This window comes from Bubalus kerabau, chromosome 19 (assembly GCF_029407905.1).
Source record: "Bubalus kerabau isolate K-KA32 ecotype Philippines breed swamp buffalo chromosome 19, PCC_UOA_SB_1v2, whole genome shotgun sequence".
NCBI lineage: Eukaryota > Metazoa > Chordata > Mammalia > Artiodactyla > Bovidae > Bubalus > Bubalus kerabau.
In genome coordinates, this window is record NC_073642.1 from 22,371,844 (window position 1) to 22,384,921 (window position 13,078).

The 13,078-nt window shown below is 49.6% G+C and overlaps 1 protein-coding gene across 3 annotated transcripts; it reads right to left on the minus strand.

Moving 5' to 3' along the window:
• Nucleotides 1-3,596: 3,596 nt before the first annotated feature.
• On the minus strand, nt 3,597-12,330 carry RCCD1 (RCC1 domain containing 1). 3 transcript variants are annotated; one of them, XM_055556844.1, is made up of 8 exons: nt 12,067-12,330; nt 10,407-10,698; nt 9,924-10,308; nt 9,621-9,742; nt 7,134-7,232; nt 6,283-6,453; nt 5,621-5,650; nt 3,597-3,838 (listed from the first exon to the last, which is right to left on the minus strand). In XM_055556844.1, the coding sequence occupies exons 2-8, from the start codon at nt 10,579-10,581 to the stop codon at nt 3,720-3,722; spliced, it is 1,101 nt and encodes a 366-aa protein (XP_055412819.1). In that variant the 5' UTR covers nt 10,582-10,698; nt 12,067-12,330; the 3' UTR covers nt 3,597-3,719. The 3 variants fall into 3 exon arrangements, with proteins under 3 accessions (XP_055412819.1, XP_055412818.1, XP_055412820.1); XM_055556843.1 differs by lacking the exon at nt 3,597-3,838 and adding an exon at nt 4,042-5,101; XM_055556845.1 differs by lacking the exon at nt 3,597-3,838 and adding an exon at nt 4,042-5,101 and having other exon boundaries at nt 6,269-6,453.
• Nucleotides 12,331-13,078: the final 748 nt, after the last annotated feature.

Below are 13,078 nucleotides of genomic sequence, written 5' to 3' on the forward strand. Positions count from 1 at the left end.
AGCCAGACATCCTAGAATGTGAAGGCAAGTGGGCCTTGGGAAGCATCACTATGAACAAATCTAGTGGAGGTGATGGAATTCGAGTTGAGCTATTTCAAATCCTAAAAGATGATGTTGTGCAAGTGCTGCACTCAATATGCCAGCAAATCTGGAAAACTCAGCAGTGGCCAGGACTGGAAAAGGTCAGTTTTCATTCCAATGCCAGAGAATGCTCAAACTACCGCACAATTGCACTCGTGTCACATGCTAACAAAGTAATGTTCAAAATCTCCAAGTCAGGCTTCAACAGTATGTTAACCGTGAACTTCCAGATGTTCAAGCTGGATTTAGAAAAGGCAGAGGAACCAGAGATCAAATTGCCAACATCTGTTGGATCACTGAAAAAAAGAGTTCCAGAAAAACATCTATTTCTGCTTTATTGACTATGCCAAAGCCTTTGACTGTGTGGATCACAACAAACTGTGGAAAAATCTTCAAGAGATGGGAGTACCAGACCATCTTACCTGCCTCTTGAGAAATCTATATGCAGGTCAAGAAGCAACAGTTAGAAATGGACATGGAACAACAGACTAGTTCCAAACCAGGAAAGGAGTGCATCAAAGCTGTATATTGTCACCCTGCTTATTTAATTATATGCAGAGTACATCATGAGAAATGCTGGACTAGATGAAGCACAAGTTGGAATCAAGACTGCTGGGAGAAATATCAATAACCTCAGATATGCAGATGACACCACCCTTATGGCAGAAAGTGAAGAACTAAAGAGCCTCTTGATCAAAATGAAAGAGGAAAGTAAAAAAGTTGGCTTAAAACTCAACATTCAGAAAACTAAGATCATGGCGTCTGGTCCCACCACTTCATGGCAAATAGATGGGGAAACAGTGACAGACTTTATTTTGGTGGGGGGGCTCCACAATCACTACAGATGGTGACTGCAGCCATGAAATTAAAAGACACTTGCTCCTTGGAAAAAAAGCTATGGCCAACCTAGACAACATATTAAAAAGCAGAGACATTACCTTGCCAACAAAGGTCCATCTAGTCGAAGCTATGGTTTTTCCAGTAGTCATGTATGGATGTGAGAGTTGGACTGTGAAGAAAGATGAGCGCTGAAGAATTGATGCTTTTGAACTGTGGTGTTGGAGAAGACTCTTGAGAGTCCCTTGGACTGCAAGGAGATCCATCCAGTTCATCCTAAAGGAAATCAGTCCTGAATATTCACTGGAAGGACTGATGCTGAAACTCCAATACTTTGGCCACCTGATGCGAAGAACTGACTCATTTGAAAAGACCCTGATGCTGGGAAAGATTGAAGGTGAGAGGAGAAGGGGACGACAGAGGATGAGATGGTGGGATGGCATCACTGACTTGATGGACATGAGTTTGAGCTGGCTCCGGGAGTTGGTGATAGACAGGGAGAACTGGCATGCTGCAGTCCATAGGGTCACAAAAAATTGGACACGACTGAGTGACTGAACTGAATTGACCAAGGAGGTGAAAGACATGTATGATGAAGACTGTTAGGTTAGCCAAAAAGCACATTTGAGTTTTTCCATAAGATGTTACAAAAAAAAAAAAAAACCTTTTTGGCCAACCCAGTACAAAACACTGCTGAAAGAAGTTATAGACATAAATAAATGGAAACACATCCCATGATCATGGATTCAGTTCAGTTCAGTTCAGTCGCTCAGTCATGTCTTACTCTTTGCGACCCCATGAATCATAGCACGCCAGGCCTCCCTGTCCATCACCAACTCCCGGAGTTCACCCAAACTCATGTGCATCAAGTCGGTGATGCCATCCAGCCATCTCATCCTCTGTCGTCCCCTTCTCCTCCTGCCCCCAATCCCTCCCAGCATCAGGGTCTTTTCCAATGTGTCAACTCTTTGCATGAGGTGGCCAAAGTATTGGAGTTTCAGCTTCAGCATCAGTAAGACTTAATATTGTTAAAATATCAGTAGCACCCAAAACAATCTATAGATTCTAGCAATCCCTAAAATCTCAAGAACCTTTATGCAGAAATAGAAAAGCCCAATAACTCATGGGATCTCAAGGAACCCCAAACAGGCAAAACAACTTTGAGAAAGAACAAAACTATAGGACTCACACATTCTAGATTCAAAACCTACTGCAAAGTTATAGTAATCAAGCCAGTGTTGACATAAAAGAGACAGACATATAGATCAAAGGAATATATAAGCAGATGATTTTTGACAAGGGTGCCAAGGCCATTCACTGGAGAATGGACAGTCTTTTCAACAAATGGTGCTGGGAAAACTGGATATCCACATACAAAAGGATGACGTTTGACCCTTACCTGTCACCGTATATAAAAATTTAACTCAAAATGGATCAAGGACCTAAATATAAGACCTAAAAAATTAAAGTCTTAGAAAAACATAGAAAAAAAGCTTCAAGACGCTGAATTTGGCAATAATTTCTTAGACATGACACCAAAGGCATAGGCAACAAAAAAAAAACAGACAAATTGGACTTCATGAAAATTTAAAGCAATGCAGAGGACACAGGTTTGATCCCTGGTCTGGGAACTGAGATCCCACATGTCACAGAGCAGCTAAGCCCATGTGTCAAGACAACTGGAGCCCATGAACCGAACTACTGAGCCCAACAGCCACAACTAAGACCCAATGCAAACGAAAAACAAATATTTACGCAAAAGAGACACTATCAACAGAGTGAAAAAGCAACCAACAGAATGGGAGAAAATATTTCCAAATCAGTCTGATGAGGTATTAATACCTAGAATATATAGAGAACTCCTAAAACAACACACACCCAAAACCTGATTCAAAATGGGCAAAGGACCTGAAGAGACATTTCTCCAAAAAAGATATGTAAATGGTCAATAAGCACATGAAAAGATACTTAACATCACTAATCTTTAGGGAAACAGCAAATCAAAATTACAATGAGATAACCACTTTATACCCATTAGGATGGCTACTGCCAAAAAAGCAAAAAATTGGACTTCCTTGGTGGTCCAATAGTTGAGAATTCACCTACCAACACAGGGGACACAGTTCGATCCCTGGTCTGGGAAGATTCCACATGCTGCAGAGCAACTAAGCCCGTGTGCCCCAACTGCTGAGCCCAACCTGTACAAGAGAAGCCACGGCAACAAGAAGCCCACACACCGTAACTAGAGCGGCCCCCGCTCACCACAACTGGAGCAGACCCACATACAGCAATGAAGACCCAGCACAGCCAAAAGTACATAACACAGTTTTTTAAAAAAGCAAAAAAAGTGTTGGGTAAGGATATGGAGAAATTGGAACACTTGTGCACTATGTATTGGTGGCATTGTAAAATGTTAAAGCCACTGTGGAAAACAGTAATGCAGGCTCCTCAAAAAATTAAAAATGGAATTACCATGACTCAGTGATTCCACTTTAGGGTATATATCCAAAAGAATTAAAGGCAGAGTCTTAAAGAGGTATTTGTAAATTCATGTTTAGAGTAGCATTATTCGCAACAGTTAAAATATGAAAGCCACCCAAGTGTCCATCAACCAATGACTGGATAAACTGAATGTGCCTATATATACAATGGAACATTAATAAGGCCTAGAAAGGAAGGAAATTGTGCAGTATGCTACAACATGGATGATCCCTGAGGGCATTATGCTAACTGATAATAAGCCAGTCACAAAAAGACAAATACTGTTATGATTCCATTTACATTAGGTAGAGTAGTCAAGATCACAGAGACAAAAGGTATAACAATAGTTGTCGGGTTGCGGAGAACAAGGAGTTATTTAATAGCTGTAGAGTTTCAGACTTAAAAGATGAGGAGAGATGGGACTGGATGGTGTTGACGGCTGCAAATGATTAAGATAATAAATTTTTTGTTATGTGTGTTTTAACTCAGTAAGAAAAAAGAAATTAGTATAAACAAGAGAATATATAAATGAGGTATAATTCATGTAATGGAGTGAAAGTGAATGAGCTGTAGGGCACCACAGATGAATCTTACAGTGCTGATGAAAAACATAAAAAAATATACACAGAATGACTATTTACCTAAAGTTCAAAAGCAGACAAATTTTACTGTATAAAGAGGCATACATGGAATGGTAAGATTCAAAGGGAAAACAGTTCAAATGAATAACAAAAGATGACCTCTAGCGGTTCCCAGTCTTAGCACTACCTCAAAAATCATCTGGGATGGGGCAGCTTGGCAAGAATACTGGAGCGTGTTGCCATCCCTTCCCAAGGGAATCTTCCTGACCCAGGGAGGGATTCAACCCAGGTCTCCTGCATTGCAGGCAGACTCTTTACTGTCTTAGCCACTAGGGAAGCCCTTTGAAAATCTACCCACGTCTATGTTCCACAGCCTTAAGTTCACAATTTCATCATGTCTATGATCCCAGCCCTGGCTCAGCTGGTAAAGAATCTGCCTGCAATGTGGGAGACCTGGGTTTGATCCCTGGGTTGGGACGATCCCCTGGAGAAGGGAAAGGCTACCCACTCCAGTATTTCGGCCTAGAGAGTTCCATGGACTGTATAGTCCATGGGGTTGAAAGAGTTGGACATGACTGAGCGACTTTCACTTTCTCTTCATGATGCGTCTCTAGGCATCCAGTTACAAATCTCCAGGTGTTGCTTTTTTTCTGGGAGTGTGGGGCACACCAAACCCTGTAGCCTGTGGAATCTTAGTTCTCCGACCAGGGACTGAATCTGCTCCCTCAGCAGTGAAAACGCAGAGTCCTAACCACTGGACCACCAGGGAGTTCCCTCCAGGTGTTTCTAATGGGGGGACAAAGTTGAAGATGCTGCCTGCTCTAAGGTGGAGCAAGAGGGCTGTGACCGGGAGGGGCAAAGGAGAGGCCTCTGGGTGTGGCAGTGGTTTTCCTTGCCCTGTGGGGAGTTTCACAGGTGTTGGCTGTATAATTTTCCACTCTACTGTTCTTTTATGCTCTTATCCATAGGTCAGCTCTTCTCTTTCTCCACAGCATACACGTAGGTATTCCAGGGCCCACAGCTCACAGTTCTTACTTGGAGTTGCTTATCTACAAAGTACTCCACACGGCAGGGCCGGTCCAAAGTGGTTGTGTCCTTGTGGCCAAGCTGTCCATATTTACCTAAAGTGAAATGAGCCCCTTTGCCATCCTCTGCTGGGCCCTGTGGCTTCTCCCCTCCAGGAAGGAAAATCAGCCCATCGACCAAAGCGCTGGGCTTAGGCCACCACTCTGCTGCTGTCTGGTCCGTGAGTTCAGACCAGCACCATACAGCCAGGCAAATCCTCCAGGCTCCCTACTCCTAAGCTCAGATGCCCAGAGATTTGCGTTCTACCTTTTTCTCTTCCCAGGGCCAGAGCAAAGGAGGTCTCAGAGATGCTGGCGAAACATTCCCTCGGGATACATACTTTTTCAGAAAGGTAGATGGGAAATGCTGATACTTCCTAGTTCTCTGAGCTCTGCCCTCTGAGTGTGCCTAGATCTGTTCCCGAGAAGGGAATAGATGGCTTTTCAGTCCAGCGGGCGTGCTGAGACTGAGACCCCTGCTTCCGCTTCTCTTCACTGCTGTTGTCACTTGCCCGCTACCCGCAGGTCTTTTCCTCCCCTTAGTTTAAGCATCACAAAAGCAGACTCTTTACTTACCCCAGCCCCAGGTGTAGAGCTCCCCCGTTCCTGCAACCGAAAGGACAATAAAGGGGCTGTTGCCACGCTCTGACAGGGCATGAGTCCAGTTCAGCCTGCCAGAAGCCACAGCCAGCTCACTGTGGTCGTCGTGCGATTTGCTTGTCAGACCAACACATATTTCCTCTCCTTTTTTAACAATAGTCACATGTCAGGAAGATCCCCTGGAGAAGGGCATGGCAACCCACTCCTCTGTCCAGAGAATCCCATGGACAGAGTAGCCTGGCAGGCTACAGTCTCAAAGAGAGTCGCAAAGAGTCGGATACAGCTGAATCGACTTAGCACGTGGCATGCACACAGGCTGGTCACGTTTGGGGTGGTAAAGGATCCAGACTGAAAAAGTTCACCTTCCTATATGCCCAACGGCTATGACTCACAGCTAAATTTGGAGTCTCAGGAACAGGGTTGGGCAGACCCTCATCCGATGCAAGGCTGGCAAACACTAGCCTCCCTCCAGAAGAACCTTCGGGGCCTGACAGGCTGGGCAGCCTCTGTGAAAGGCCCCAGGGAGTGAGGCTGCTAGTCTTTTAAGTGACCACACCGTTTCCTGCAGCCACCAGCTAGACAGTGGGTGGAGGGGGCTTCCTGCTCCATCCTGAACCAGCCTACCTGGCCCCACTCACTTGTCAGCACTGCCGTGTGCCGGGATCCGCAGCTGACCTTGACTGCCTCTGAGCCCGGGCTGAGGTCCAGTAAAGCTGGGAATGGCTGGACCGCTATGAAGGGGACGGGGGCTCCATCCTCACCCGCAGAGCCTCTCTTCACTTCGGAACCATCTTCATCCAGTCCTGAGGCTTCAGAGAAGCAGTAAGAGTTATGATGATGATGATGATGATGGTGAACACTCACTGAGACCTGATCTACACCTCGATCGTAAAAAGTAATTAAAATAATAAACCTCATTCATACACACAATAGCTGAAGCCCCTACTCTAGCTCCAAAGCTGTCGCTTCCAACCCCGAATTCCCTGGGAAGTGCTGGAGCTGACAGACTTGTGGGGTGAGCCGTGAGGACATTGGCATCAACCTTGCCGTGCTCCCTCTCATAAGGGGCTGAGTCCTTCAGTGTGTCCTGGGGTCCCAAGGATATCACATACCCCTTCTGAGCCCTGTAGCTCTCAAGCCAGCCTATGGCCAGGAAGCAGGAATGACAGAAATGTGTGGAAATCAACAACTGACTCTCACCAACAGATTTGTGGTTGCCAAGGAGGAGGGGGTAGGGGAGGGATGGATTGGGAGTTTGGAGTTAGCAGATGCAAGCTATTATTTATAGAATGGAAAATACAATAAGGTCCTAATCTGTAGCACAGGGAACTATACTCAATATCCTGTGATAAACTGTAATGGAAAAATATAAAAAAAAAGAATGTATGTGTAGGTATAACTGAATCACGTGGCCATAAAGCACAAGGTAACACAACACTGCAAATCAACTGTACTTCAGTAAAATAAATTTTTAACAAAACACCCTCACCTTCTCCTGCAGTTGTCTTTCCATCTTCTGCCAGGCTCTTAGTAGGCAGGGCCAGCTGCCCTGATTCATTCCAGCCCCAGATATAAATATCTCCTGTCTCTGAGACAGAGAGAAGAGGGTCCCATTAAACAGACTCAGATCACCCCTGCATCCATCCACACTCCCTGTAGGAGTGTGGCTCCCGAGAGACAACGCTTGCCTGCCCCACCCAGGTCAGCGTTCCAGATTAAGTACTTCCCCAGGGCCCAGCAGCTTCCTTGTCTCAGCAGGGCCTTTCCTCCTTGAGTGCATTCGGTCACCCTATTCTTAAAGGACACCTCTTACTAGGCTTTCCTCTCCAGGGTCACTTTTCCCCTTTGTTGTTAATTCCCAGCCCCCACCCTCAACATGCAATTTGGAAATGAGTCCCTGGAAGTTCCCTAGTATCTTTCTTTCACATCCACTGAGCCCAGGCTCCTTTCTTCAGCCCTATCCATCACTCGTCTTGAAGACCTTTTTAAAAAAATGTGTTGTTTTTTACATTGTCACAGCATTGATTTAATTGACACAGCATGAAACTTTCTGTATAAGTTTCATGTATACGACATTGCGTGTATTTTGACATCTGTATGCACTACAGTTTGCTTATCACCAAAAGGTCAGTTTCCATCTGTCGCCGTACAGTTGACCCATTTCACCCTCCCCCATCCCCGAAGGCCTCTAGAAGCTCTCAACATTGCTTGCCTCCTCCCACAACACTGTATAGTTTGTTGGCTGAAGCAAGAGCCCTAACGCTAAAAACTCACTAACAGCAGTAGCTGATTTTTTCAAGTGTTTAATCCGTGCCAGTGTTTTAAGCAGCATATCCCCACTTTACTCCAGAGAAACTTGAGCGGTGAGGTGTTCTGCCCAAGATCACGAGGGGCAGAGTGATGCTGATGTGAACCTGGGAGGTCTGGTTTGAAGCATCAGTGGTCCAACCACAGGACATCGAGGCCTCAAACTCCTTTTGGATCTTAGTGTGAGACTTCCCATTGCCCTCACTTTCCGATCCTCTCGTCTCTTTCCTCCTGCCCAGCAGTTCTCAAGCCTGGCTGCCAACCCAGGCCCATTAGGATAGGGAGGGGAGAGTGCAGGCCTAAGTCATTTTTAAAGATTCCGAGTGAAACCATGCCCCACGGAGTTAACAGAAGGTGATAACTAAGGAGAAATTCTTGAACTTTCCTTGGAGAACAGATGAGGAACATACTATTAAAACCCCTTTGCTTGTAAAGTGCCTTCATGAAGTTCACTTTGGTTATTTTTCTATTTTTCCCTTTAATCGCACACAGTTTCATACAACCCGGCTGTTTCACAGGAACGTGGAGTCAGCGCCTGCCCAGCAAAAGCCAGCTGGAGACTAGATGGGACAACTGACCCTAAAACTGGGCCTGTGCACATGGCCAGTGAGTGGAATTCTGATATCAGAAGGCTGGAAAACTCCACCCTCAGATCATGCTAATTGCCTTTTTTTTTTTTTTTTACCCCACTGCCTGTGTGGCTTGTGGGATCTTAGTTCCCTGACCAGGGATTGAACCCAGCAGTGAAAGCTCTGTGTCCTAACCACTGGACTGCCAGGGAAGTCCCAAAGTGCCTCCACTTTGAAATCTGCAGAACCATGTTGACTCAGGTATGCCTGCTCATAACACTGATTACCTCACCTTCTTCCCTACCTCCAATCACCTTTCTCCATGCCTAAGACCACCTGGCTTATGCCATTAACCCAAACCCTTCAAGGTGGCAGATTGGGGGCTTATTCTTCTATCTCCTCGCTTGGCTGCCTTGTGAATAAACTCTTTCTTGGCTATCAACCTTGGTGTCTCAGTGTTTGGCTGGCTGTGAGGCCCGACCTGGTCAGTAACAATATTAAGTAGCGGCCAGAGCCCCTGATGCAGATCCTTGCAAAAATCATCTGCCACCAGCCCATCCCACAGCCTAGCTATCAGCTGCACCTGGATCTCCTGCCAGAGGGGTGAACACAGTCTCAAGGGAAGCTCATTCCCATCCTGGGTGACCAGCCACGGCACCACCAGAGCTCACACTGACCACCATCCTCCTCCGGGTGGGCCTCCCAGTGTCCACCCTGTGCCACGCATTACGGCCACCTGGGCAGCTGCTGCCTTTCTTCTCCGTCCTCCTTGTCTTGGCTGCCCCTCATCCCCCCATTCTCCCTTGGCAACCAAAATGACAGCCCTGGATGGAGGCAGATGGGTGGGAGGGTTGGTGAGACCACAAGACGGGAAACAACTGCCAACAGTCCGGACTGTGAGAGTGGTGATGTGGGGGGGGGGGGGGTGTTGCAGGCGCTGAATCTGAGGCATTTGGGAGTCCGGAATGACTGGGCTGATGGATGCAGGATGAGCTTGGAAGGAGGCCTGGCTAGGCCACCCATCACATGGGGAGAGGAGGAGGAAGGTTTGGCGCCTGCGAGACCCTGAGCTGGTTTTGGAAGAGCCCTATGTCACTCACCACTCAGGCACACAGAATGCCAGCCACCTGCGGCGACTTCAGCCATGCGTAGGCCTTGCAGCGCCTCCAACAGCCTGGGCTCTGGCTCTGCCTCCAGGGTCCCGTGGCCCAGCTGTCCATGCCTGATCAAAGGAGGTCCCAGTCAGCTACAGTCACACCAAGAGGTCTCCTCCCTGTCCTTGCCAAATCACTCCCTCCAGCCACCTGTATGCTGACCTCCCACTCCGAGGTCACATTTACTGACCCCTCAACCCCAGCATCCCAGCAAAAGTCCAGCAGGCCCACCTGGCCAACCCCACTCACCTGCCCGCGCCCCAGGAGAATACCTGGCCCGCGGCGTCCAGCAGCAACGCGTGCTCGGCGCCCAGCTCCAGCCTACGCGCCCGCAGCGTGGGGGCCAGAGGTCGGTAGAAGGGCGGCCGCGGGCTCACGTAGGCACGAGCGCAGGGCAGCAGCGGCAGCGGCCCCGCCTGGGTCTCATCACAGCTGGGTCCGTGTTCCGCCTCCTGCACGGCCTGGGACCAGAGGGGGTCCCCACGCAGCGCCGAACCGGGCGCCCAGGCCTGCAATTCCGCCCCGGCTCCCGGCCCCCCGCGCAGCAGCACCAGGAGCTCCTCCGACGCCCACGCATCCGTGCATCCTTCCGCCGTGCCGCCCACCGCGCCCGACAGCTGCACCCGGCCTCCATCTGCGGAGGGTGGAGAGCGGGCTGGGGACGGCGCTCTCCGGGGACAGAAGGGGCAGCGTGCGCCGGAGGCCGGGGGCGGGGACGGAGGGGGAGCTCACGGGTCATGAAGGCGGTGTAGCTCCAGCTCGCGCTCACGCGGCGGACGTCGAGGCTGCCGCCCGGCGTCCTCAGCGGCTCGGGGCTGTGTACTTGCCGCCCCAGCCCCGAGCCCAGCGCCTGCCCGAAGCCGCAGAAACCGAAGCCGAACCAGGTCCCGCGACGCTCCTCGTCCATGCCCCGCAGCGCCCTTGGCTGGCTGCGACCTGGCTGGCGCGGCCGGCGAGATGGAGGGTTAGGGCAAGAACCCGAAGAGATTGTTCCAGACGAGCCCTTGCGAGACGCTGCAGCTGCCTTACGGGGGGAAAGGGGGGAAAAACCACCCTCCTAACCACAGAGGCACACGACGTGCATTCCACCGACGTTCGCTGAGCGGGCGTCCTTACCAGACTTAGAACGATTCGGAGCTGTGTAAGTGGGGCCCTTTCCCTGTCCCTCCCTTTTGACTCAAGCATATTCACTGTCCCACAAAGTGGGCAGTAGGTAGTTAAATAGCCTCTCCTTTAGGCATCGGACTAGGAATCTGAGTCCCTCCCACTCCAAATTCCCAATGTCAGACACATTATCCCATGTAATCCTGGGAACTAGAATTGTCTCCGTTTGACAGTGGAGACTCAGAGAAACTGACCCTTACACAAGCAGGTAACAGCACCGAGAGGGGCAGAAGGCTGAACTCAAGATGCATCATTTCCCACCAGTGAAAGGCAAAGGCAATGCCCTGGATGGGGCAGGACCGGTTCCAGGGCTCACAAGTTTGCCTCTGCATCTAGCAGCGCCTGTGTCCTTAGCCAATTGACTTGAGCTCTTCTCAGGCCAGTTCAGTTTCTTCAGTTGCACAAAGCTGGGCAGCAGGGGAGGGTGATGTTTGTACCTACCTTGTGGAATTGCTATAAACAGATACAAATAAAGGTTTAAAGTGCTGGCACATAGCGTGGTAAGCACACAGTGTCAGCTTATTAAATCCAGTATTTGAGAGTTGATAAAAGTTTTTTTAAAAATGGTCACTGGGTTTTTAGGGACCTATGTAAACACATTTCAACTGGACCTTGTCTACTCATTTATTCATCTCACACGCATTTATTGATCTTTTTTGTCGTTGTTCAGTCGCTAAGTCATGTCAGAATCTGCGACCCTATGGACCCTATGGACTGCATTGATCCCTTATTCTAAGTCAATGAGAAGCACCGCTGTCTGCTTTCAAGGCCCTCACGCATAAATGGGGAGACAGAGGCAGAGTCAAGTGACACGGTGATGCCCTTTCTGCGTGCAGCATGTTCGGCTTAATCAGAATATCGATGACATTTTTAACTCTTTGAAGCCAGATCCTGCAGTCTCTCCTTGACCCAGGCCTGGGCTCCTACCCTTTCTGGGCCAATCCCACCCCAAGAAGGCCTCTGACCTTAATCCTGACCCTGTGTCCTCCACCCCCTCAGGCAGCTCGATCCGATGGGTCGTCTAGAGGGAGGAAAGGCCGGGAGGCAGGGCAGCCACCAGGAACCGGTCGACAGCCGGACCAGGACTCGGCTGGCAGCCAGGAAGGAAAGGTTTGAAGAGCCGCGTCCTGAGCCAAGCGCCCATTGGCTTCGGAAGCCTCCCTGGGGCCAATCGCCGGAGAGCGGCGTGACCTCCCCGCACAGGGCGGGCGGCCATGGACGTGCTCACCTGGGTCCGGGCAATTCCGGCCGCGGCCTGTTCAGTCCTAACTCGGTCGAACCGGTCCCGAGGCCTCCGCTACGCCGAGGCGGCCCCGGGCGGGGAGTGAGCCAAACCGCCGGCGGGCATGGCTCAAAACGGAGGTTGGACCAGATGGTCCCGCCCCCCGCAAGCTCGCACGGGGCCGCGGAGCCCGTATTAGAAACATCTGGGGGACACTCACAAAGAACTAAGGGATCGGCTACGAGCGACCCCAGGGACGAGTGCTGCCAGTCCTTCTTTTTAGTCTGAGGCGGGCGGCAGCTCGCTTCTAACTCGCGTGACTCTGCTCTCCAACGTGCCTCGGTCGTACTAGGCGGGCGGCGGGCAGCTTTTACCAGCCATTGGCTCTGGAGTCTGTCACTTACCTCCGTGAGCCAATGAGAGCCAAGCTGGGCTTGGCCCGCAGAGCGGAAGCAGGCGCTCTGGGACCATCCGCCCAGCCAGGTGGGGTACCTGCTGTGGCCCTCTCCAACACGGCTCAGCTACTGGGGTTCTCTTCAGCGTTTTCCCAACCCTAGATCCCGAGTTCTCCCTGACTGGAGGCCGTTGAGAACTCTCAATACAAAGGCAGAAGTATTGAAAGACCTATTAGCGCAGATATGTGGATGACACCACCCTATGGCAGAAAGCAAGTAACTAAAGAGCCTCTTGAAAGTGAAAGAGGAGTGAAAAAGTTGGTTTAAAACTCAACATTCAGAAAACTAACATCATGGCATCCCGTCCCATCACTTCATGGCAAACAGATGGAGAAGCAATGGAAACAGTGACAAGACTATTTTGGGGGGCTCCAAAATCACTGCAGACGGTAACTGCAGCCATGAAAGCCTTGCTCCTTGGAAGAAAAGCTGTGACCAACCTAGACAGCGTATTAAAAAGCAGAGACATTACTTTGCCAACAAAGGTCCGTCTAGTCCAAGCTACGGTTTTTCCAGTAGTCATGTATGGATGTGAATGTTGAACTATAAAAAACCTAACCACC

What these genes read in the sequence shown, in the direction of transcription:
- RCCD1 (XM_055556843.1), bottom strand. Translation starts at nt 10,581, where the DNA reads ATGGACGAGGAGCGTCGCGGGACCTGGTTCGGCTTCGGTTTCTGCGGC. An exon ending in TTCTCCTGGGGCGCGGGCAG is followed by an intron (nt 9,743 to 9,923) that starts GTGAGTGGGGTT and finishes TCCTTTGATCAG; the next exon opens with GCATGGACAGCTGGGCCACG. An exon ending in GCTCTACACCTGGGGCTGGG is followed by an intron (nt 5,102 to 5,620) that starts GTAAGTAAAGAG and finishes ATTTCACTTTAG; the next exon opens with GTAAATATGGACAGCTTGGC.